At 43.9% G+C, this 25,319-nt stretch overlaps 1 protein-coding gene across 1 annotated transcript; it reads left to right on the top strand.

Annotated features, from left to right (window-relative positions):
- Window positions 1-441: 441 nt before the first annotated feature.
- On the top strand, window positions 442-24,959 carry Msrb2 (methionine sulfoxide reductase B2). The gene is made up of 7 exons (XM_074055417.1): window positions 442-955; window positions 9,655-9,734; window positions 13,866-13,942; window positions 20,657-20,701; window positions 23,245-23,392; window positions 24,240-24,381; window positions 24,631-24,959. The coding sequence occupies exons 1-6, from the start codon at window positions 442-444 to the stop codon at window positions 24,342-24,344; spliced, it is 969 nt and encodes a 322-aa protein (XP_073911518.1). The 3' UTR covers window positions 24,345-24,381; window positions 24,631-24,959.
- The last annotated feature ends 360 nt before the right edge of the window (window positions 24,960-25,319 follow it).

The following is a 25,319-nucleotide window of genomic DNA, read 5'->3' as shown; positions in this document are numbered from 1 at the left end:
AGGGAAACAATGGAAACCGTCTAAACCAAGGGATGAGTGGATGCACAGTCTGGTACATCGACAAATGGGACACTACTCAGCGCCCAGGAGCGGTGAGCAATTGTTTCATGCAAAACCCCGCAGGCATGTCCAAATAATTAGCCTGGGTGAAAGAAGCCAGACAAAATGAAGGACAGGTTGCATGGATCCACTTATATACACTCTAGAAACGCAAACCAGCGCGGGTCAGCCTTTGGGTTTGGGATGAGCGGAGTGGGGAGGAGCAGGAGGGGGAGGAGCTGACGGAGGCTGGAGAGGGGAGGGGCTTAGGGAAGGTCACGGTCAAGCGGGTGGGGGAGGCGCTCGGGCACAGGGCACGGGGTGGGAGGGGGTGGGAGGGGGTGGGAGGGGTGGAGACAGCGCTGGCCAGCAAGGAGGCCACCTCTGCGCTGGCCGGGCGTCATGGCGTGCCTCCTCCGAGCGCTCTGGGGTCTGCCCTTCCGTGAGGCGCCGGGACTGGCGGTGCGGGGCCTCGCGGGGTCCGGACGCGGGGACGCAGGTAGGACGCGGGTCTCACCGCCCCGTCACCTTGCGGCTTTCGCCTCTACCTCTCCTATCGTCACCTGGGCCGCGCGCAGGGCCAGGCCTGGAGCCACCTGCTCCCTGCCCGCCACCCCCTGGCCCTTGCGGTCTAGGACACCTGTTTGTGAACCTGGGGTCCCACGGAGGGGGGCGCTGAGCCGGGGGAGAATCCAAGGAAAGGTACAGATCGTGTCCCCACAAATGAACACAATTCTTTCAGCTTTTAAAAGGTATCCATTGCATAAAATGTACTTCTCACGAGCCCCGGGACTCTGGGCGAAGGACTCAGTGACTGTGTCCAACTGCAGGGCCCCACGCGCCCTCCCGCGCCGGCCGCTCGTCTTTTGCACGGTACCCCTCTCTCCGCGGGATCTCGGCTCCCTTCCTGTGGCGGGTGAGAAGGGGACGAGCGGGCCGCAGCTCTGCGCATGCTCCCTGCCCCAGTGTACTTCCACGTGTGTACCTACGACCTCGGGAGACTTGAGGGCTAACCATTTGCTCCCTCTTAAAGTGACAATCGTTATTCCATGACCGAGTGTGTTTTCTGTGAAATGCCCTTTGTCCGCCCTTGGGGCCTGAGGCACGTTTACATTTCACCAGTTAGGAAGGAGTCCAGCAGAGACGTGCTTCAGCTAGGAATGAGTTTCAGAAATATTTCAGGGTAATTTCGTGGATTGCCTTCCTGGCCATCTCCTCACCAAATCTAGTTTTATATGTGTCCATTGAAGACATTGAGGGATAAATAACTCTGCTGAAAATGTAACAAAGTAAAAATGTAACACCTCATTTGGAATTCTCTTTTTAGACCTGAAAGGTTTTATTGTTTTTGTTTTGGCAGAACTGAGGTTTTGAACTCGGGGCCTCACACTTGCTAGGCAGGTGCTCTACCACTGGGACCACACCCCAGCTCTTTGTTACTTTGGTTTTTTTTTCAGACAGGGTCTCACTTTTTGCCAGCATCAGACAGTGATCCTCCCAATTGACCTCTGCTCCTCTGGGATTACAGACTGAGTCACCCGCCCAGCCTGCCCTTTGAGTTTTCAAAATGTACTGTAGTGTTAAGTAAATAAAAGCCCTGGCAATGTGGTGTGGTACCTGATCCAAGGGAACTTCTAGTTGTGTCTCAGGCAGCCAGTCTGATATTTGTTGCAAGACTACTATGTGCCAAGCACTGTAAGCCACAGGTGATGGGGGCATCACAGTTGTGGACTGGAGCCCTCCTCCACCCTCCTCACCCAGTAGTGATGTTAGGGGAAAGTTTGTGTCTGTGCTTGGTGCTGTCAGAGCAACCTAACGAATGGCCCTTGGATCTGAAGTTCTTCAGCCACATTAAAATCTGGCCAGACACCAGAACATACCAGGAGCTGTGTAACTTACCAGACATCCCCTTCTGGGAATTTATTTTAAGGAAATAATTCAAACTGAGAACAAAGCTGGATGTACAAAGACATTTTAACAGCACTACTGAGAAATCGGAAACTGGCCTCCACCCAGATCAGTTAAGGAATACTTAAGTAAATCATGAAAGTTCAATTCAACAAAGAGTTAGACGTCCATTAAGAATGATAAGCAAGTAACTCTGTGGTTAAAGGCTTGGTTGTCAATGGACCTAGATTTGAGTCTTGGCTCCCTGGCCCTTTCTGGCTTTGTGAATAAGCTTGGGCTTCTAAAACCAAATACCCAAAAGTGGGTGGCTTAAACAACAGACATTTATTTCTTTTAGTTCTGGAAGCTAAGAAGTCCAAGATCAAGGTGGTGACAGATTTGGTTTCTGATGAGGACCCACTTTTTGGCCTGACAATGGCCATTGTCTCCACTGTGTGTGACCTTTCCTTTCTGCCATGTGTGTATGGAGAGAAAAAGGTCTCAGGTCTTGCTCTCTCTCTCTCTCTCTCTCTCTCTGTCTGTGTGTGTGTGTGTGTGTTTCTGGGGGTCAAATCCAGGGCCTTGTGCATGCTAGACAAGCACTTGACCACTGAGCCACACTGAGCTCTTTGATGAGTCTTTTTTCATAAGGACACTAATCCTACCATAAGAACCCCACTCTCATGGTCTAACCTACTTTAACTATAATGACACATATAGACTAAAAAAAGTAAAAGGATGGAGAAAGATACACAATGCTAATGCTGATAAAAAGAAAGCAGGAGTAGCTATACTAATTTCAGACAACAGACCAGAGCAAGGAGAGCTATTGGTAATTAAAGATGGACACTACATAATGGTAAAGAAATCATTTCACCAGTACTTGATATATATGCACCTAACAACAGAGCACCAAACTGTGAAGCAAAAACAGAAATGCAGGGAGACAAAAAAGATGAATCCACTGTCCTACTTAGAGATGTCAGCATCTTCTATCAGAAATGGATAGATCCATAGGCAGAATATCAATATTGGCATAATTGGACTCAACAGTGCCATCCATCATCTGAGTACTACTATCTATTGACTACTTCATTCAGAAGAATGAGTAGATGTTAACTAGGAAAAGGAAAGAGGTATTAAGTCAGGGAGAACAGAACATAGAAATGCAGGATAACTGGAACCATGATAGACCCTAGGGAACGCAGAAGACTGTTGACTCAGAATGGCTACAGCTTACCAAGGAGAGGAGTTGAAGGTCATAACCATGGCTATGTCACAAGGGCCTGGGAAGTTACATTAAGGAGTTTGGGGTTGACCTTAAGGGTACTACATCACAGTGAACAGTTTTAGGTAGTGAGAAAATGAAATCACAAGTAGTCAGGAGATAGGCATACACATTAGGAAACTTTTTAAATAGTTCACACTGGAGATCATGGTTGTTAGGTCCCAGTCCATGAGGCCAATGTGCGGGGAATGAAAGATTTCACAGAAAAGCAAATATTAAAGCAGAAGCAAGGTTTTATTCACTTTCTAAAGGAGGAAAGTGGCTGATACTGAAAGGTATTGGCCCAGAATGAGGTCAGAGTGGGGTTTATAAGCATTTGAGATGTAGAAGGAACGTACATACTGTTGACATTTTGTTTTTTGGTTTAACTAGCTGCTCCAGGAATCCGCTGGAGTGGTTTCTCAATGTTTTGTCAAGGTGGTTGTCTGTTAGCTTGTACAATCTTTTCTATGACATCATGAGGTCAAATATGTTGCCAGCAAGATGCAAGTGGGGTTCCACTTGAATTAAAAAAAAACAGTTTCTGAAAAACAAAATAAAACAGCCTTCCTGCCAGACAAGATGGAGTCCTTTACAAATGGAGTGGGTTAGGCTAATTTGAGTTGGGTCCTTACAATGATGACCTGATCTAAGTGGGCAGAGGAGAGGTGAGAATGAGCAGGCCCTGGAGTTATGTAAGATGTTGAACCAACAGAACGTGCTGTAGGAAAAAGAAAAGAGTCATGGACAATGGCCTTGGTTTTGGACTTGAAACATGGTTGATGAGTTGGAGCACATAAGGTAGAGATCCTGGGTAGAGTGAAGTCCTTTGTGCATGGTTGAGACGAGACAGCTGAGTGGCAATGTTTAGGTGGTGATTATGCATGGGATTGAAACAGCAGGGAAAAATAGGTTTGGAAGTCCACAGCAAGGATGGGTGCTTTGAACTACTAAGAGGATAAAAGATAAAACCACCCAGGGGGAAATTTGAGGGATACAGAAGAACATGTAAGACAGAAAGACCCCTTTGAAGAATCTCAGTACTCAAGGGACTGTGAGAGGAAGGAGAGTTGAGAAAGGACACTGTTAGTTTCTTCTTTGCTGTCACAGACTGTGACACAAATATCTTAGTTAATCTGACATAATCCATTTAAGGGAGGAGGAATTATTTTGGCTCACAGTTTTAGAGGTCTTAGTCGGTCATGATGGGGAGGGTGTGGTGGTCAGAGCAGCTCACATCAAGATGGCCAGGGAGGAGAGAAGAGAATGCTTGTGCTCACTGGCTTTCTCTTTTCCCCCTTTTATTCCATCTGGGCCCCCAGCCTAGGGTTTCCTCCCTTAATTATTCCTGTCTGGAAACACCATCGCACAGACATACCCAGAAGCCTCAATCCGATCAAATTTAACCATCACAGGCACTGCAAGGGAGTAACTGGAGAGGCAAGAGAATTTCGTGTCATGGAGTCCAAGGCAATTGGAAATAACACAATATCACAAAAAAGAGAATGTCCACAGTGTTGAATACCTCAGGAGGTCAGTGAGGTAAGGATGAAGTGTTTGTAAGTTTTACTAAGTTATTCCTTAGTGAGCCCTGTGAGATCAGATTCAGTGCAGTGGTGGGGGCAGAAGCTGATGTTTTGAGGAATGACTGAGAGACGTGAGGAAGTACAGACAGCTCTTTTGGGAGCTTTGGTTGTAAAGGACACAGAAAAAAGAAAAGCTGTTGGGAAGGGGCTCTGTGAGGAAAGAGAGACTTGTGTTATCCTTCCCCTCCCCCACCAAGAGACTCAGCATGTCTCGATGTAGAAGGCAAGGAGCCTGTAGTGTGAGATGGTAATTGTGATGAAAGGGGGCCATCAATTGATCTTGGTCATTAGCTGGACATAGGAGAGGTGATTCAGAAAAGGAACAGCAGCACATGGACAGAAGGAGGGGATGTTTGCATCAAAATGGAAGATGGAAGGCTGGGCTTGGGTGTACGCAAATGTAGTAAGGTAGCAAGAATGAAGGATTTTCTGGTGATGGCTTTTGATGCTGTTATGTAAAATGGAACCTTCTGTTGAGAGAAAGGTGGAAGGGTGGAGACCATGTTTTAAGGAGACTAGAAAAGGAGAAGGAAAGAGAGCTGGCTAAGGAAACATAAGACCCATGGTGGCTCATGCAGACCTCGGTGAGTGTGGGAACTGATTTTCTAGTGATGGTCTTTCCAGGTGGGGAGTTTCCCCTCTAATGTGTCATGGTACAGGTGTAGGCATGGAGATCATCTTAAAAACTTTTTTACGTGGGGATAATTCTGGATTTACAGACAAATTGTAAAGATAATACAGAGAGTCTCCCCCACCCCCATCCACTTTCCCTCCTTAACTTATGTTATCATGGTACATTTGTCAAAACTAAAAAAACCTGACATTGCTATGTTATTGTTATCTAGACTCCAAAGTTTATTTGGGTTTTGTCAATTTTCCCATTAATTTCCTTTTTATGTTCCTGGATCCAGTCCTGGGTTCCACATTGCATTTAGTCATCATGTTATTCTTTAAGTTTTTTATTTAAGATTTCAATGTTTTATCCAAGTTTTTTTTCTGTTTTGTTTTGTTTTTCCAGGTACCTAGGGGTTGAACCCAGCGCCTCACCATTGCTGGGGAAGCCCTCTACCATTTCATCCATGCCTCGAGCCCTTTTGTTTGTATTTTGCTTTTGAGATAGGGTCTCACTATCTTTGCTCTGGCCTGGGACTTGGGATCCTCCTGCCTCCACCTCTGAAGTAACTAGGATTACAGGCATGAGCCACCATGGCATGGCTTTAAGCTTTAAGTGGTATTAATTACAGCATTTGAAGGGAAGGATCTAATTCCACACAAAATGAAAGACTCTAAAATGTACCCATTAAACTGCTACAAAGTAGATCGAGTGGCAAGAATACAACAGAAGCCCAATATAGATGCCTAATGTCGCCACCATGTGTTTCCAATGTTCACCAACTCTTCCTGGCTTGCAGCTGGAGCTCTGGGAAAACTCTTTCATCCTCTGATGCAAGGGCAAAAAAAAAAAAAAAAAAACCCAAAAAACAAAAAAAACTACACCACAAGAAAGAACCAACTCCTGAATCATTGGCCTCATCATGCCCACCCTCTCAACTCCAAAATGGCAGGAAAGCAACAGCTGCTACACCCTGCAGACTGCTTTGGGTGTCCAAGAGGTGATGTTGGGCCAGGGAGGAAACGGGTTATGAAGATCTGTCTAAAAGTCCCTTTCACGTGACTGTGTACAGACCACCAAGCAATTGGCTTCTCGTCAATCAGGGTTTGGAAACCAGGGTTCCATTCCCAGGAAGTTACAGTTTCATTTATTTACTTCTCTGGTTTGAAACAATTTATCTTCCCTTGTTTTTCATGACCTTGACAAATTTGAGGAGTACTGGTCACATTATAGAATGTCCCTCAGTCTGGGGTCTTTTGATGTTTCCCGTCAGGACTAAACTGGAATTATGGATTATTGAGAAAGCTTCCACAAAGGTTAAGTTACCTCGTAGGCTCATGTACGCTTCCCTTAGCTCTCTTGATGTCATTGAAACAAACACTCACATTTATTTATCTTACTGAGCCATTTCAGAGGTAGTTGTAGTTGTTGCGACACTTTACCCTTAAATATTTCAGGAAATGTCTTCTGTGACCAAAGATGTTTTTCCCACCAAACTACAAGACAATTTTCATACTCACGAAATCGAATATTGGTTCAATGTCTTTGTCTAATATAAAGGCCATGCTCAAATTTCCACAATTCTCCAGTTAATGTTTGTAAATTTTATTTTTCCTTTGATACAGAATTCAACAAAGGGTCATACCTTGTACTTACTTGTGCAGGGTAGTTGTTTTTTGCAGAATTCCCCTCAGTTTTCATTTGTGGTTATTTCTTCATGATTATTCTCAGATTAAACATTTGGGGCAGGAAAATGCTACTGGGGCAACTGTGCCCTTCCCAGTGGGCCACAGCGGGAAGCCCACAATGCCTCTTGGGTCTCTGTGGGTGATGCTAACTTTGCTCACTTGGTCAAGGGGGTGACCGCCAGGTCCCTCCACTGTAAAGGTACATTTTCTTCTTTCTAATTTATAACCTTTGGGGTCATTTCCCAAAAGTTTTCGACTCAAGGGTTTTAGAATCTGTTGATGATTGTTACTTTAGTCCATTTTTTTTTTTTTTTGGCATTTGCAAAAGTGGTGATTTAAAAACCTGTCCCTTTGTTTGTTACTTTGCTTTCTGCATGACTACTGAAGGTCACAGTGCAGTGGTCACAGTGACGCACAAATACATTTTGCTTTGCTTCCAAAGAGCAAACATTTTGCTTTGCTTCCAAAGAGCAAATTCCAAAAACTCATGTAATTGAGGTATATTTTCATAGGAAGATTTCAAAAGTATGTTTTTATATTAAGAAAAAAATCCCTATAGTCTTATGAAATGACAACATAATCTTTTTAATTTTTTTTACTTTATTTATTTTTTTGCAGTACTGGGAATTGAACTCAGGGCCTCATGCTTGCTAAGCAAGCACTCTGCCACTTGAGCCTAGCCTCTAGCACTTTTGCTTTTAGTCTGTGTTTTTCAGATAGGGTCTCTTGCTTTTGCCCAGGCCAGCATCCAACCAAGATCCTCCTCCCTCTACCTCCTGAGTAACTGGGACCACGAATGTGTACTACCCAGCTTGTTTTTGAGATAGGGTCTCCCTAACTTTTGCACAGGCTGGCTTCAAACTTTTGAGCCTCCTGTCTCTGCCTCCTGAGTAGCTGGGATGTGCCACCATGCTTGGCCCCAAGAAAAGACAACTTTTAATATATCTAACACTTTTAAAATGTTTTAACTACCAGTTGCGGTGGCATACCTGTAATCCCAGCATTTAGGAGGCCAAGGCTAGAGGATAGTGAGTTCAGGGCCAGGCAGGGATACATAGGGAGAGTGTCTTAAACAAACAAACTTTTAATAAAATGTAAACAAATGTAGATAATCATAAATAATCAGCAATACTGAAAAATACGTTTTTATGCAGTTTTATAAACTGGTGAGAAAGGTAAGTCTTTTCTAGCTAAAGGATGATTTAGGACTATTTTGTGTGTGTATCCAAAAATGAATTTCAGACATAATTTTATCACGTTTGATATGTGAGTGTGGAGATCACGGGTGTTTACGATCTCATTTTTAATTTGTGGGTGGGTTGCTAACCCTTTGGGCCGCTTCTTTTTTCATTGTCAATTAAAGAGTTGAACAGATGATAAAATCCTTTCAAATTATTAATGTTGAATGATTAAAACATTTATCAAGAGCTGGGCTACCTTCCTACTTTAGCTAAAGAAAGGATTGCCCAAGTTGCTCTGGTTACACTCACCCATATAAAAATAAGAAGGGCTGACGTCTGTACTCCCAGCTACTCAGGAGGTGCAGGTAGGAGGACTGAAGTCAGAGGCTGGCCTGGGCAAAACAACCTAAATCAAAAACAAACTAAGGCAAAAAGGCCTAGGGCCATGGCTCAAGTGGTACAGGCACAAGCACTGAGTTCAAACCCCAGTACCACTAAAAAAATCCCCAAAAACCAAAAAACAATTGGGAGAAAAAACAAACTGTGAGCTGTGATAACAGATTATGGTCTGTCTCACCTCCAGAGGAACATGCAGGAACACTCTTTTGACATGCAAGATTTTTTTTTTTTAGAATAAAGACTTTCCTTGACAAACAAAACCAGAGATATTTTTATAAACCATCAAGAGAGGAGTTAATGCCTCATCAGCTCCGGTTTCTTTTCTTCCCAGTCTGTGTGTTGACTGGGCCGGGGCAGGAATGGAAGGGCCGGCCAGTTTCCACTGTGAGGAGAATTTACTGTGCATCATTTCCTATTTCAACTGCTACTTAGCTTCAGTGCCCCAGGAGGAGTAGAAAATCCACTGTGTACTTATTACTGATTTCTTGCTAAATTATAAATTAGTCAAGGCCTTCTGTACCTGAGCCTTCCTGTCCCCTGTCCTGGTAAAGAATGAAGAAGCAGAGCAGAGTAAGGTGGCTCGCACCTGCAGTCCCAGCTATACTGGAGGTGGAGAGTGGGAGGATTATGGTTTGAGGCTAGACCAGGCAAAAAGTTAGTGAGACCCCCATCTCAACAAATAAACTATCCCAGCTATGGGAGAGGTGTAGGGTAGAAGGATCACAGTCCAGGCCCACTGAGGCAAAATATAGGAGACCCTACAGGATAAAGAGTAAAGCAAAAAAGGCTGGGGGTGGCTCAGTGGTAATTGCCTGCTTAGCAATTACAAGGCTCTGAGTTCAAGCCCCAGTGCTATTGGAAAAAAAAAAGAAGAAGTGGCAAGAAAGAGGAAGGGACAGGATTATTCCACTGGGTGACAGTACACTTTGGAAGAAGGGTCAAGGAAAAAGTTCATTTTATTTTCATAAAACAAATTCTCTATTTAACAACACAGGGTCTCTTACCAAGGCTGAGTGGCAGAAGAAACTGACCCCTGAGCAGTTCTATGTCACCAGAGAAAAAGGAACTGAGCTGGTAAGTGGACCGATTCACAGTGTCTGATTAGATGTGCAGGGGTGGGTGTGATGTGGACTAGATCCATCTACAGAATCTGACTCATCCTCCTCCAGTGCACAAATCGGGTCCTCCAATCGCCCCTTCTCAGGGTGTCAGGAGGCATCCAGTTGTAGAAACTCAAGTCCTCTCCCTGTCATTGCCCTCTGCCCTCCATTGCCTGGTGGATCTATTCTGCATCCAAAATAGTCTTCCAACCTCCTCCCACTTCCCTTGCCCACCCCGCCTCCCCACATGGGCCACGCTGTCCATCTCTCACCCTGACTGCACAGCTGCCAGCTCTTCTGTGCAGAGCTGTCTCCGCCCTGCAGGCAAAGACATCTTTTGAAAGCACTTCCCAGCTCAGAACTCCTTAGTGACTTCCCACTGAGTAGCTAGTTAGGTCCTAAAGTCAATGACCCCTACATCCTAGCCCATCCTCAAAGCCATCCTTACTTCCTCTGGAGCCTGCAAAGTGTCCACACTATCCTTCTCTCAGGTCTCAAACACTCTGGGCTCCCTTTCCTATAAGGACTTGGTGCCCCATGTTCCTTTCCCTGGCTCCCCGACACAGATTCAGGCCCACCTATTAATTCTCAGCCTATATCTCCCCTTCTCAGGAATCCCTTTTCTCAGCCCCAAGCTAGGTTTGCTTCTATCAGCACTTGCCCATCATAGCATCTGTCTCCTAGCACCTACTGTGGTCTTGTGAACTATTTGCGGGGCTGGCTTCAAACCTTGATCCTCGCAAACTCTGCCTCCTGGGTAAATAGGATTACAGATGTGCATTTGATATATTTTCATCTATGAGGCTGTTCCTACAGACCTGACCACAGCACAGTGGCTTTGCGGTATTGTAGGATGTTTACATTTTTACTTTGTCAGTACCTGCAAAGCTCAGGCATCTGACCCTGTGCACATGGCCTTATCAAAAGATCGTCCTGTTTCCCTGATGCTAAAGTCATCAGATAGGCTGGCGGATCCCAACAGATTTTAGTGAAATGCTAGTGGTTTTTGTTTGTTTGTTTGTTTGTTTTTTACAATTGATCATGGGTGGAATTTTAATAAACGCTTCCTTGGGAAAGAGACTACATTTGCCATTTTTGTTGATAGCACAAGGGAGACACACATGATGCTCTGTGAGCAGCTGTGTGTGTGCCCAGAATGGTCTACACCAGCCCTAATTCTCAGGTACAGAGCCATATAGAGTTTGGTGAGTCTGAAGATTCACTGCCAGATTGAGAATAAATCTGTAGCTTTCAAAACAGATGGTCCAATATACTCTGTGCATTTGGCCCTTTTACAAAATGAGTATCATCCATTATTTTAACTAATGTTATAAATCCCTTTTGGTTGCTCTGTTCCCATATTTAACTTTTTGGAATACTGCAGAACTGTAAGTCTTCATAAGCTTCATTAGGCTCGGGGAAGAGAAATGACACCAAAGCCTTCTCTTTGATGACTCCAGATTGAAACTCAGTTACACGTGTTTTTTTATTGGGAAGCAGTAGCATGTTAGCACTCTGCTGGCATCCGGTGAAAGAATTTGCAGCCGGGCTGTGGAATAATTGAAAGTCAGTGTCAACAGAAGGGAAGGTGCAGGTCCTTCTCTGCCTGACCTCCTCACCTGGTCTCCACCAACTTCCTGCTCCAAGCTCTCGGAGGAGGGACCAGCTTCCTTGCCTCCTGGCTCCTGTTTTACTTCAGGCAGCAGGATGGAGAAATCAGTGGGGACCCTGGGTGCCTCTGCCAGGTGACAGGTGGCTGTCACTGTATTCCTATATTACAGGTGACAGCTCCTACAGGCAGACCAGGGTGTTTTCCCCCTTTGTTGTTCTCCATTTACCCTGTCCCCACCTCTGAAAATAGCCCCGAATGAAATTACGTGCAGTCATCTCTTGTGAAGGCAACCACTGTCTCCAACAGGTGGGAACTCTGGCATTGGTCCAAGCAGACTTGACTGTGTCATGTCTCTGCTCCTGGCCCCTCCCCTACACAGCCCTCACTTCAAGTCCCTCTTCTAAATCATTCTCAAATCTCTTTTCTTTTTACAATTTCCAGCCAGAGTAGGAGCAGCATCCAGGCTAGCATTAGTAACAGGCCTTCTTACTGTCCTTTGCCTCTAGTGTCTTTTTGTCCCTGCTCCAGTCCACTTGTTTTTTGCTGTGTTTTTTTCCCTATAGCTGTGGTTGGAACCCAGGGCCTTGCACATGCTACACAAGCAATGTACCACTGGGCTACATCCCTTGCCCTCCATCCATTCTTTTTTTCTTTTCTTTTCTTTTTTTTGCAGTAATGGGGGATGAATACAGCCATTTTTGCTTTACTTGTTTTTAGAATAGGGTCTCCCATTTTTACGCAGACTGGCCTGGACCACAGTTCTTCTGTTTATGCTTCCTACGTAGCTGGGATGACAGGTGCATGCCACCACACCTAACTTATTGGTTGAGATGGGACCTCCCAATCTCTGCCTCCCAGGTAGCTAGGATTATGAGCGACTGTGTCTGGTTTCCAATCCATTTTTGATCTGGATGTCAAGTGATCTTTCTAAAAGCCAGCTATGATCACGCACACAGCCAGTGTATATATTTCTAATGGCTCTCTGTGATCAGTTGAACAAGGTTTCAGCTTCTTAGCTTGGTCTACCCACAGCCCAGCATGATTTGGCCTCTCCTTCTTTCCCAGTGTCTTCTTTCTTTGTTCTCTAACCTGTTTGGGTAGACTGTGGGTTTTAATCCCCCACCCCTATCTTTGAAGCATGAGCACTCAGCCCAGCACTAAGTACAAACTAGATTATCAACAAAATGAATAAATGAGCTAGAAGGATGGTTTGATCCTAAAGAAATGACAGGACTTGAAGAGTGGGGAAGGAGACATCAGAAAGTAAGGCAAGGAGGTAGTGGAGGGAGGCTGTAATTTCATAAAGCATGCTGGCTAAGAATTCCTTTTCATTTGCATTTTTAAATTTTTTTTTTACTTTTACTTAGCTGTGATAGTAGTTCCCTGTCATTTCTTCTGTCCAACTGTCTCCTGCAATGATGGCAGCCCTTTGGCACCATGTACCATGGGCCAGGGTGAGGGATGTGAAACAGCTTCAACCCACAGTGCGGGTGCTGGACCAGCAGTCTCCAGGTCTGTGATGGTCCAGCTCGCTGCATTTGGATTTCTGCAGCTAATGTGGGGTTTCAAAAGAGGAAAAATGTCCAGGTGTGCCCATCTGGTAGGCTCTGAAGGTTGATTTGAAAGTGCCTATCACACAGCTCTTTGAAAACATATGGTTGGTACTGCCACAGGGAGTTTGAAGGTTTGGCCTGTGAGTTTTTTAAGTTGTGAAATCTGGAGAGTATTGGAAGAGTCTGACTTATTTCCGCAGTCAGTTCTGTCACTCGGCCAACAGTTGTATGCTTCATTCACCTTCTCCAGCCTGTGCATTGGACAGTGTTTACCACCAGGTGCTGTGGTGCTCTTCCTGTCCTTCTCCGTCTCCCTTGAAGGCCCTTAATTGTCCCCTGTCTCCTGTGTTAGGGGATCCAATTCAGGGCCTTGTGCGTGCTAAGCAAGTACTGTACCACTGTGCTGCACCCCCACCTTTTATATTCTGTCTATAATTGGAGAAAGTGTTTTAGGCAACTGTTTAGATTCCTTTAACTCTCTTAAAAAGGGAAAGTGAAATCTTACACAGTCACAGAGGGTGAGAGTCGTTTCTCTTGCTTTCTCATGGACTTTGATGTTCTCAGATGAAAGGTGCTATGTACATACAAAGCATTATTAATGTCTCAGTTTGAATATTTGGCACAATGAGGCCAGTTTGTCATTAAGCCCTGCAGGTTACTTCTTGGGCAATTCTAATTTTCTCTCTGGTGGAATCTGTGTTTTGTCAAATTAGTATGCTTCTTTGATTTGGAGACTTATCTTGGTGTGGGTTTTGCTTGTTTGTTTGCTTTTACTTTTGTTTTTTAGTGGTATCCAGGATTAACCTAGGGCCTCACACATGCTAGGCAAGCGCTCTACCACCAGCCTACACCCTCAGTCCCTATCTCGGATTTAAATTTGCTGTATCGCCTCCTGCTGGTGATATTGGAAAAGTGCACATGATATCTCATTTACTTTCAGCCTTTCAGTGGGAGCTACCTGAACAACAAGGAGTCAGGAATGTACCACTGTGTGTGCTGTGATACTCCTCTCTTCAGGTAAGATGAAGAATCCAGAGCTGAAGAACAAAACCCCTATTCAAAGAGCTTTAGCTCATTTGAGATCTTGGATAAATACATACCCTTTAAATGTTTTATTTATTTACTTATTTTTGGTGCTGAGGATTGAATTCAGGGCCACATTCATGCCGAGCACCAGCTTTGCCACTGAGCCATACCCCCAGCATTTAATTGTCCTTTTTTGGCATTACTGCTACAAGGGAAGCTATTCATAAGAGATATCTGTCCATCTTGATGGTTTTTTTTTTGCTAGCATTTAGGGCAGTTAACAATATTCTGAGCTTATATCCTTCCTTTCTGAATCCCTGAAAAATAGCAAACAAGAAAACCTTGGTGGATATCTTACGATAAAGCTGTTAGAATTTTTTAGAGAGAAAATATTTAAAGAAAGCTAAACCCTAATAGTATTTGCTTGGCCATGTGATTAAAACTATACCTCTCTCAGGGAAAATGGGTTTATAATTTAATTTAGGAAATGTAGAATTTTATGAGGATAGATTTCCCCACAGAACTTGACAGTAGTGAATGCCATGCCCTCTTCTATGTAGTTAAAAGTAAATTTAATTGTCCATTGGTTTCAAAGCCTCTTTTAAGTCAATCAGGATCTAAAATCTCTCAACAAAGGCTTTTTTGTTTAGATATACAGGAAACAGTCTTTAAAAAAAATAGATTCGATGAAGAAGAAAGGAAAACATCTTTGAAGTCCTGTTTTTCAGAACTTCAAAGATGTTTTCCTTTCTTTTGCATCAACACTAAATTGGTTCAGAATAAAATATAAATCAAGCCAGCTCTGTGAATCTTCCATTAGGCAGAGCTTCCTTCTGTCCTTTGGGCTTTGAGCACACAGGCTTTCCTGGCCTGCTTGATTAGGCTGCTAGCCGGCAGGATTAGGGAAGCCAGACCCCGCCTGCAAGGACTAGGAGTAATTCGGATTGATTTTCCTTCATGTTCACGCAAGGTCAGGCTTATTCATGTTGTTGGTGGCTGGTGAGATATTTGGGAGAGCAGTCAGCCCACGAGGACATAGAGAAACTATTAGAAAGTTAGTGTTTACATGGTGGTGGTGGAAAAATGAACCGTTTCCTTCCTGCTCTCACAAAGCAACAATCAACACAGAAAACTTCTCCCTATCAGCAAGCAGTCAGTTCTGCGGGGGATACCAGCTGAGCATTCTCCAGTCCAATTCGGTGCTGACTCTGCCTACCTGGAGAGAGCATCAGATCCCACAGGTTGAGAGCTCAGGCCCCAAGCCCTGTCCCCTACTTCAGATACCAGTCACAAGCCCCAGGTTATAACCTGTGCTTCTGCCCAACCAGGTACAAATCAGGGTTCCCACACTCCCTTTTTGAGTGCAATTAATTTGCTTGAGCAGCTCGCAGAACTCAGGGAAACACTGTTTACCGTTTATTATAAAGAATATTCTAGTGAAGAGGTGAATAGAATGAGGTAGGAGGAAGGGACACGAGGCTTCCATTCCCTCTCCAGGAGCTACCATGTGTTCAATTGTTCGGAAGCTCTCTGAACCCTGTCCTTTGGGTTTTATGGAGACTTCATTCCATACACATGCTGATTAAATCATTGACCATTGGTAATTAACTTAACCTTCAGCCCTTCTTCCTTTCTGGGAAAGTCCCAGCTCTCTAGTCATTCTTTAGTGACCAGTCCCCATCCTGAAGCTACCTAGGGGCTACCAGTCATCAGCCAGGTCATTAACATACACAAAGACACTCTGAAGATCCCAAGAATTTTAGAAGTTGTATGCCAGGAAATGGGACGAAGATCAAATATGCACTTCACAATATCACAGCAATAAAATGCAAGACTCATGTTTCAGAGGCATTAGTCATTCCTTGATCTTTGGTTCTGTGGAAGAGAAGTAGGACCTTAAGTTGGCTAACTTACTTTCAGCAGAAAGACCATGTTGTCAAAGTGTAGATTTCCTTTTTACTATCTGGTCATCAAACAGATGTCGTCTTTCTACTTTTGAACTGTGATGACAAAAGACAAGAAGTCATCCTTGCAAGAACACCCACCTCCATTTCAGTCTTCCTTCTTCCTCATCTCTGTTCCAATTCCCACATCTGTGAAGAAGAGGCCTTCTCACTCTCCCCTCCCCACCCCGGCTTAGTCACAGGCTCACAGAATGTGGGAGCAGAAGGAGACCTGAGAGACCAGAGCAGATGGCTTTGACCAATAGGACTTGCTCCAATGATAGAAGTGTTCTACTTCTGTGCTGGGTGCTGGTGAGCATCCAAAATGTGGCTAGTGTGATGGAGAAGTTGAATTTTCAAATTTTATTTCATTTTTTAAAATTTATTTTCTTATTTTCTATTATTGTTGTGCTGGGTGGTGGTACACTGGAGTATTTACATGTTCCTTACCATGTATCAGATATATCATACTTGAATTCACTACCTCCGCTTCTCTCATTTTAATGAAGTAATTTAAACTTAAAGGGTTACACATGGCCAGTAGCTACTCTATGAGCACAATGCACATTCAAATTAAGGAAGTTAAGTGACCAACCCTGAGTCACTAAGGTAGCAAAAGAGCCAAAGCTAATAGAAAAACCAGCTGATTCTTCAAAAGCCTGTTTTCCAAGCAGTTAATCTTAATTATTTCTTTTTAATCATTTAGTTTTAGGTGCAAAGTTTCTATTTATTTTTTAAAGAGAGCTTTTGAGTCTGTTTCTGTTCCATTTTCTTGTTTCTGCAGCTAAGAATGAAGAAACTAAAAATATATTTATGTATTAGCTTCACAAATACCTGAGATACTCAGCTTACAGAGAAGAGGTTTACTTTGGATCGCAGTATGGAGTTTTAGTCCATGGTGGTACTTCATGGTGAGAGTGTGTGGTGGGGCAAAACCACCCACCTCACAGCCAGGAAGTGAAACGGAAGTAGGCGGGGCCTGGGATCCTGCCACCGGCACACCCCCAATGGTCTAAAAGCCACCCACTAAGCCCTGCCTTCTAAAGCTTCCACCAGGGGCCCGGCTAGCTCAGTCGGTAGAGCATGAGACTCTTAAAGCTTCCACCACCTCCCAGTAGCACCAGGCTTTGAGTCATTTATGTTCTAGAATAAACTCTTATTAAAGATAAATTCATTTATAGGAGAATGGTGAGGGCTGTCTAGGAATATATATCTTAGCCCCATTGCCATATACCCTTGGGAAAGTTTCTTAACCTCTCTGTGCCTCAATTTCCTCACCTTTAAAATGAGGATAAAGCAGTACCTAATTCATAGGGTTATTGGAGGATTATCTGAGTTCTCAGGACATGCTAGAGTAATGTCTGACATGTACTAAGCCCCCATGCATGTTAACAATGATTTATTCTTAGAGATGTATCCTTCTGAGGGCTATATACATGAGTGTATGTTTGTTAATGAGGAATTCTGGAAAATGTAGTCTAATTAATGAGAGCATTTAAATGAAGAATGGATTCTTGAGTATTCATTCGTCCATTCAAGAGGATGGTCTTAGGAATGTATTCTTGTTCTGTCTCTCATTTTCCCTCTCTCTCTGTTTCCATTCTCAAGCCTCAAATTGTAGGAAATAGGAACAGAAAAAATAGTTCTTAAAAATGTTCACATAGAGTCAAAGTGAAGCTAAAAGTCGGTCAGCCAGAACTAAATGCTAGTTAAATTAACAAGCAAAGGCAGGGACCATGGGCTCCTGGCTTCCTGCACCTGCCAGGCTGCTTCGCACCTGTAGACTCCGTCATGCTGTGTGGACCCCTGGAGTTTGCTCACCCCTACTGTGCACTAATTCAAGTTCCATTCACTCTAGGGTCCTGGATTTCTCTATGAAGCCCTCTCAGTGCTAACACACTGTTTTTGGATTTGTTTTCTACTCCAAATTCCTATTACTTTGTCAGTAACACACAAGTTAGTGCTTATTTTCATGTTGGCTCAAATATTTTATATAATTGAGGAGATAAAACAGGCTCCTTGACTTCCTTGGCTACTTTACTTCTTGTACAGACACACCTCATGAGTTGAATTTTCTCCACCAGATGTGTGAAAGTCCTAATCCCCAGAACCTGTGAGTGTGACCTTAGGTAGAAAATAGGGTCAATTGCAGATATAATTAGTAAAGATAAGGTCATATTTGAGTCGGGTTGGCCTTGATCCAGTGAGACTGCTATCCCCGTGAGAAGAGATGAGGAAACATAGACACGATGAATGTCTTACGGCAACACTTACCAGCTACTTCCAGAATCTAGGAAAAGTTGCAGAGGGATTCCCTGAGGTCTTCAGAAGGACCATGGCCTACTGACACCCCAGTTTTAGACTTCTACTTTCCAGAACTATGAGAGTGTGGTAATTTGCAACAACCAACCTGGAAAACTAACATGGAGGTGCTCAATAAATGCTTCTGCACTGATAAATGAATAACCCCTTCCCTACTGCTTAGTGGCTCTAGTGATATTGACTGTCTGCAGACATCGGGTATGAGAGAAGGCACCATCACGTATGAGTGAGGTGAGAGGAAAAGCCAGGCTTCATGAGCACTTAGCGTAAGCACTGCGCTCCGTACTTTGCATGCTCCTGCAATGCCCCAATTAACAGATGTGAAAACTGACATTTTGGTGACTCCACCAAGATCTTTAAGGAACATGCTCAAGGGCCCTGCCTTAGTCTGTTTTATGTTGTTATAACAGAATACCTGGCACTGGGTAATTTCTAGAATGGAAGCCCATTTCAGCTCATGGCTCAGGAGGCTGGGAAGTGCAAGAGCAACATTGGCTTTGTGCTGCTGTGTCAAAACCTAGTAGAAAAGCCAGAGGGCAAGCAAGCACATTAGAAAAATACAAACAGGAGGGGTTGCCTTGTCTTAGTGGAGTGACTAATCCCGTCCAGTGTCAACGACATTATTCCCTGGTAAAGACTGAATCACCTTTTTTTTTGGTAGCCCTGGGGTTTGAACTCAGGGCCTCATGCCTATTAGGCAGGTGCTCTACCTCTTGAGCCACACTACCAGCCCTTTTTTGTGTTGGTATTTTTGAGATAGGGTCTTGCAAACTGTTTGCTCAAACTGGCCGCAAACTTAGATCCTACTGATCTTTGCCCCTGAATAGCTAGGCTTTCAGGTGTGAGCCACCAGCCTGAATCACCTCTTAAAGGCTCCTCCTCCCACCACCACCACAATGGTGATCAAATTTCACCCTGAATTGAAACCATATCCACATCAAGCAGCGTGGGCCATGTGGTGTGCCCATCCTCAGGGAGGGAGAACCCCATGTGGGCTCCAGGTTCTTGAAGTCCGTGGCTCCATCAGACCTCTCAGCTGCTCTCAGTGTGTTCTCATTTCACATGTGGAAACTGAGACTCAAGAAGCTAAAATAACTCATCAAGAGTGCTGCAGCTGCCAGCCAAAACGTGAGCCCACAGCTCTTAGACTCCAAAGCCCACACCTTTATTATCTGGGTCTCCCAAAACCACTTGGCTAGTGCTGTGTGATGAAGTGACATCACCTTCTGGTGCCAGCTTCCTGAATTACAGCCATCGGTCCCTGAGCTGACATAAACAGCCTTGAGGGGATAGTCCCAGCCAGCTGATCCACAGTCTCCCTTTCCAGAGTCCTATCTCCTGACACAGCTGGCAGACTTGCCATAGTCCTTGTTAGGGTCCAGTGGTATTGGAACAAATGGTGTCCATTCTTGGAGAGCAACTGCCCATACTAATCAGAGACCTGGAGTCAAGGGTGTCTGGTCAAGAGCATTTTCTACGGATTGCAGATCTTGGTGAACTTGGTAACACTGAAATCAAGTAACATTGTCTTCTTCCCCTGCCCCCATTATCTCCCTTCTCCCCCATAAAGCTGCTTCTGGAAGGTTTTATTAAAATGTACTATGGCTGGGCATAGTGGTTCATGTCTGTAATTCTAGCACAGGGGAGGCTGAAGCAGGAAGATTGCGGGTTTAAGGCCAGCCTGGGCTACATAGCTTGACCCTGTTAAAACAAAACAAAATACTGTATTATAAGATCACATATATGTCATGGTCATAAAAGTCTTCTTAAAACAGGAGGAATCTTAGAACCCAAAACTAGTCCATATTTTACTCAGTTTCCTGGTGCCCTACACATCCTAAGTAATATTGTTTAAAAACTTCTTGGCCCCCAGGCCTTCAAGTGAATAGAAATTCTTTAAGGTTAGGGTTAGGATTGTCATTTTTCACTAGGTTCCTGTACTGTTCCCTTGGAGGCTGTGAATATTTAGAACTGATGTGAAAAAACAAACCAAATAAACAGAAAGTGAAACCAAAAAAATAAATAAATAAAAACACTGTAGAATATATGATCCGGAATGGTTCGTGTTTTTCAGGATTGAGCTTTATAATGTGCTAATCACTTAAATATGTATCTTGGAATTTCTGTATATTTAGGTGCTTAGTCTTAAGTGATCTATGTTGGGTTTCTCATATTACTCAGTAAAACCTGCAGATTCTGCTAATTGCAGCAATAAAGGTTTATTGTTTCCAGTAAAACATTTCAATGACTTTTTATTAGCTTTAGATTCATTCATTTAAAAAAAAAAGCTTTATTATATTCATAATTCTCTGTCAAAATTCTTTCATGATAGAATGTTGAGGGTGGAAAGGTTGTGGTTGAAAGATGCTTATGTTTTGCCCTGGGACAAAGTGACCAGGTAAATTTTTTCTTCTTTTTTTTTTTTTTTTTTGATTTGCAGTGCTGGGTATCAAACTCAGGGCCTTGTACATGTTCTGCCACTGAGGTACAGTACTTTTGAACCCTTGGAAAGGTAGAAAAGAACCCAAGCTGAATGTGTAGGCAGTTCTAATTAGATCCAGAGTTGCCCAAATTTCATGAATATTTGTTATGAGTAAAGATAATAATGTTAAAAAAGAGTAGCTACTGACTTTTTTTGGATGGATCTGGGATTTGAACTCAGGGCTTCACGCTTAGGGGCAAGCACTCTACTGCTTGAGCTACATGTGCAGTCCATTTTGCTCTGGTTATTTTGGAGATAGGGTCTTGAGAACTATTTGCTTGGGGTTGGCATCAATCTCGAGCCTTCCCATCTCAGCCTCCCAAGTAGCTAGGATTACAGGTGTGAGCTACTGCACTTGGCTGGCACTGACTTATTTATGTGCCACGTGTCAAGCACTGTTCTGAACACACCATATATGCAGAAATACTTCAGTGAGCCTTCTCAGCTATCATGTGAGGTAATAACACCACTGTTATTCTGTAGACCATGTTACTGTGGTGCCAAAAGATTCAGTAATTTACAAGGGCACACAGATGTAACAGTGTGGATGCAAAGCCCAGGTTTTTGGTTTTTAAATAAAAATCCCCTGGAGGTTCTTTCTAGGTGCTCCCTTTCCCAAGTGTATATCCCTCCCAGCAAGGTGGTATCTTTTATCTTACCTTTTTTTTTTTTTGGTGTTTGGGATTGAACCCAGGACCTTTCAAATGCTAAGTGCGCACCCTACCACCGACTACATCTCCATCCTGTCCTCTTCCTGTTGTTGACTCAAAATAATGTGGCAGGAGAGTGAATGCTGAGGCACGTGTAAGGATTTGATTGTCTTTTTTTTCAAACCAGTGAAGAGATTTGTAAACTTGTAAAAAAAAAGGCAACCCTTCTCATTTTGCAAAATGTAATTGTCATAAAAGTGTTCTGTTAGCATGTAATGAATTTATTATTTTTATAAAGTAACATAAGCCAGGCATCAACAGTAATTCCCACACTCAGGAGGCTGGGGCAGGAGGATCTCAAGTTCAAGGTCAGTCTGGGTGTGGTGGATCAGATCTGTAATCTCAGCCACTCAGGATGCATAGGTAGGATGATTGCAGTCCTAGGCTGGCCCTGAGCAAAAAACTTGACATCCTATCTGAAAAATAAAGAAGAAAAAGGGCCTTTGAGATATGGCTCAAAGTGGTAGAGGGCCTGCCTAGCAAATATGAGGGCCTGAGTTCAAAACCCAATACTGAAAAAAGAAAAAAGAAAAAAATGAAAGAGAAAAAGGTAATGCATACATATTTTTAACATTCTCAGTTATAATTTATAACTTGTGAAACATTGACTCAAGTAACCCATGCAAACAGAAGCTCTCAGAACTTTGGGTGTATAGAGGAGTCCTGAGACCAAAATGTTTGTGACTCAGTGTCATGCTGTCCACTTTTGGCTGGAGTTTTTGTTCTCCACTGAGCTTCTTTCTGCATTGAGTCTAGGGATTTGATTATTCAACACTCTTGTTTGTTCGGTTTAGGGCTAGATTTAACATTAAATTATTTTTTCTTAGGTAGAGAGAGCCATTTCCCTAGCATTTAAAAAATTTTAAAAATATGTTTTCCTAGGGTGATTTATGGGAGCCTACTTGTCCGAGCTCTTAGAGAATGGGGTATTTATTTTAAATCTTTTTTTTTTTTTTTGCAGTGCTGGGGGTGGGACCCAGGCAAGTGCTCTTACCGCCAAGCTCCACCCCCAGCCCTGAGGATGGGGTCTTTTCAGACAGGTTTGCATGCCCCCTCCTCCTCTGGCCTGCTCCAGCCTGCAGCACCATCAGTGCCTGGGATACCTCCTGTAGAGTCAGGCTTCACTGCAGTGAGTGACACAGAGTGCCCAGGATTATTTATTAATAAAAATAATCATAGCATTTGCTCATGAGCACTTAGCATTGGCCAGCATTGTGCTAACTTTACATGGAGCTTCACAGAGCATCTCCTTAAATCTTCAAAATCTCCCTGAAGGGTAGGTGTTCCAGTTCCCATTTTACAGGTGAGAAAACCAAGTCTTCAGGAGGTTGAGTAGCTTGCCTTACTTTATTCCATAAAGTGACAGGGACAGCTGTGAGTACCCAAGGCAATCAGGCACCTGTGTTTAGATAACTGCAAATTCCCCTTGCTGAAAATTGCTATTTCACCAGACCAGATGTGTCACTGATGTGCCAGGATTTGCTGACGTCCTTGGGCTACTGTTACTTCTTCTTGCTTTCTCCCTTTTGGCATGTGGAACAAATGGACTTGATCTGCCATTCTTAGTAGGGGCACAGTTCACAAAGCCCTAGTGTTTTTAGGTCCTGTAGATTGGACATAGAGGAAGAAGCCATTAGCATCAAAGGAACAAAGCATCCTTTTAGGGTTGCTCTGCAGCATCTTAAACCGGAGGGTAGTGAGAACAATTCTTTGGAGCATGGCTGAGTTGGAATCTGGCTCAGGGAGGCAGGAGCCAAGTCTTGCTCCCTGGAACAATGAGTTGGGACAGTAATACTCCTGTATGTTAACCCCAGTGTGTTTAACTGTCTTCTGTAGCTCTGAGACGAAGTTCTGCTCTGGCACTGGATGGCCTTCGTTTTTTGAGGCTCATGGTTCTTTGGGCTCAGATGAAAGCCACACAGGGATCCTTAGACGTCCCGACACCTCCTCGGGATCCATGCGCACAGAAGTGGTCTGCAAGCAGGTGACCTGGTTTGCTTTGTTTTGTCTGCTGTGCTGCTGCTCAAAGTGCCACAAGAAGCTTTCCTATCTTTGGCACATCTGCTGTTCTTCCATGGGGCACTTTGTCATCAAATGCATCAAACTTCTCTTCATGTCTATGATGGTCTCTCCCTCCCATCACTCTGGGCGCTGCAGTAAGAATGAAAGGCCTCCTACCAAGATGGGAACATGGCAGGGTCTGAAGGAACAAAGGAGTTGATCCTTCATGTTCTTATGAACAGGGTCAGGTGGCAGGAAGGCCCTCATGGCTGGCATCTCTCTACCTCCTCCCTCCCTGCAGCATGTCACTGACAGGCAATGGGATCCTGCAGGTGACATCAGCACCTTGTTCCTTCAGTGAACTGGTAGGAGGGAGTGGCTTAAGTCCAGGCAGCAAACTTGATATACTTGGATGCTCACATTTTCTGATCCTGGAGTTTATAAGAAGTAGAGGCAACCAGATGAAAATAGCAGTTTTGCCTTTGGCAAAGAAAAGCAGCAGTCCGTGGTTCACAACACCATTAGAGCGCTCACCTAGGAACTGTGTTAATGCCTGACGTGCACTGCATCATCACAACAGCTGTGTCCATTGGACCCATTTTATAGACGAGGAAATCAAGGTCTACCTTTAGTAAGTTGCTCACATTCTTACTGGTAAAGCAGGACTATTCACCACAACTGTGCTGTGTGTTCTTCCATTTCGTAATTGAATTCTGATATGAAAGACTTTTGTCCCCATGCAGATTCAGACCCTGCAGTGGGGTGGGCTGTGTGGTTTTACTGAAAGGGCTGTGAGTCTGTTGAGTAACAGAGACTTCTCTCCACTGCAGTGCGAAGCTCATCTTGGCCACGTGTTTCCTGATGGACCCCCGCCTACCGGTCAGAGGTTTTGCATCAACAGCGTGGCCCTGAATTTCAAACCAAGCAAACACTGACCATTTCCAAGAGGCCCCTCCCTTGCCACTCCTTCATGTAGGTCCTCGATTTTCATAACTCAGATGGATGACTCGTTTCATTTACCATAGAACCATTGCTGCTGGTGAATCCATTCAACCCTGACTCAGCCTAGACTGTGGAGTTTCTCAGAATGATGAGAGGCAGCCTGTTCCTTCAAGTGGCTTTGGGCGGGGCCGCAGGGTGGGACTCTTGGGGGAACATGAGGAAGCTATGGACTAGTAGTCAAGAAGTTCCTACAAAGTGACCCTGAATTTGCCATTCCAGGTAAGTCCTTCGTGGACCTATGCTGGTGAAGGACCAAGTAAGGAGAGAAGGAAAGCCTGGCGTGGAGGACGGGTTACTCTGGCGCTGGAGAGGAGAGCGTGGAGGAGCTGTGCTCTGGGAGGCACATATGATGGTGGACAGATATGTGATTTAGTTTCCAAATTTTAAATGTCTCAAGCTTTCTACTTCCAGCCTCACTACCCGCAAGTCAGCTCTGATGAGTTTGTTAGATTTCAGTGATTCCAAATACTTGTTCATCCTTACACCCTCTGGCTACAAAACTCAATTTCAAAATGATCAAATAAAATATTTCCTGAAATTGATGTTCACTTTTTGTCTAAGCTTGTGAATTTGCTCTTTTGTAAACATGCCTCTAAATCAGAATGACAAGACAGAAGCAGATCACATAGTAGAAGGCATTTAGTTGTACCAAGACTGAGAGCAACTCAAGAAATTTATACTTTCAGGGTCTGACATGATTTGTCAGTGAAAGTGTATAAGTCATTCTCTTTGTGACAATTATTCTATTTTTCTTCTTATTAGCTTGTGATACGTTGTTTGACATTTCGTTTAGTGGCTACCCTGAAAATTACAGCATGCATCGTTACCTTGTTACTATTATATGCAAATTATCTTTTTTTTCTGGACTTCTCCAAGAATGCCAGCCTTAGAAAATGAATTCTATTCAC

This window comes from Castor canadensis, chromosome 15 (assembly GCF_047511655.1).
Source record: "Castor canadensis chromosome 15, mCasCan1.hap1v2, whole genome shotgun sequence".
NCBI lineage: Eukaryota > Metazoa > Chordata > Mammalia > Rodentia > Castoridae > Castor > Castor canadensis.
The sequence above is the reverse complement of the archived record's forward strand: the minus strand, read 5'-3'. Positions and strand labels throughout refer to the sequence as shown.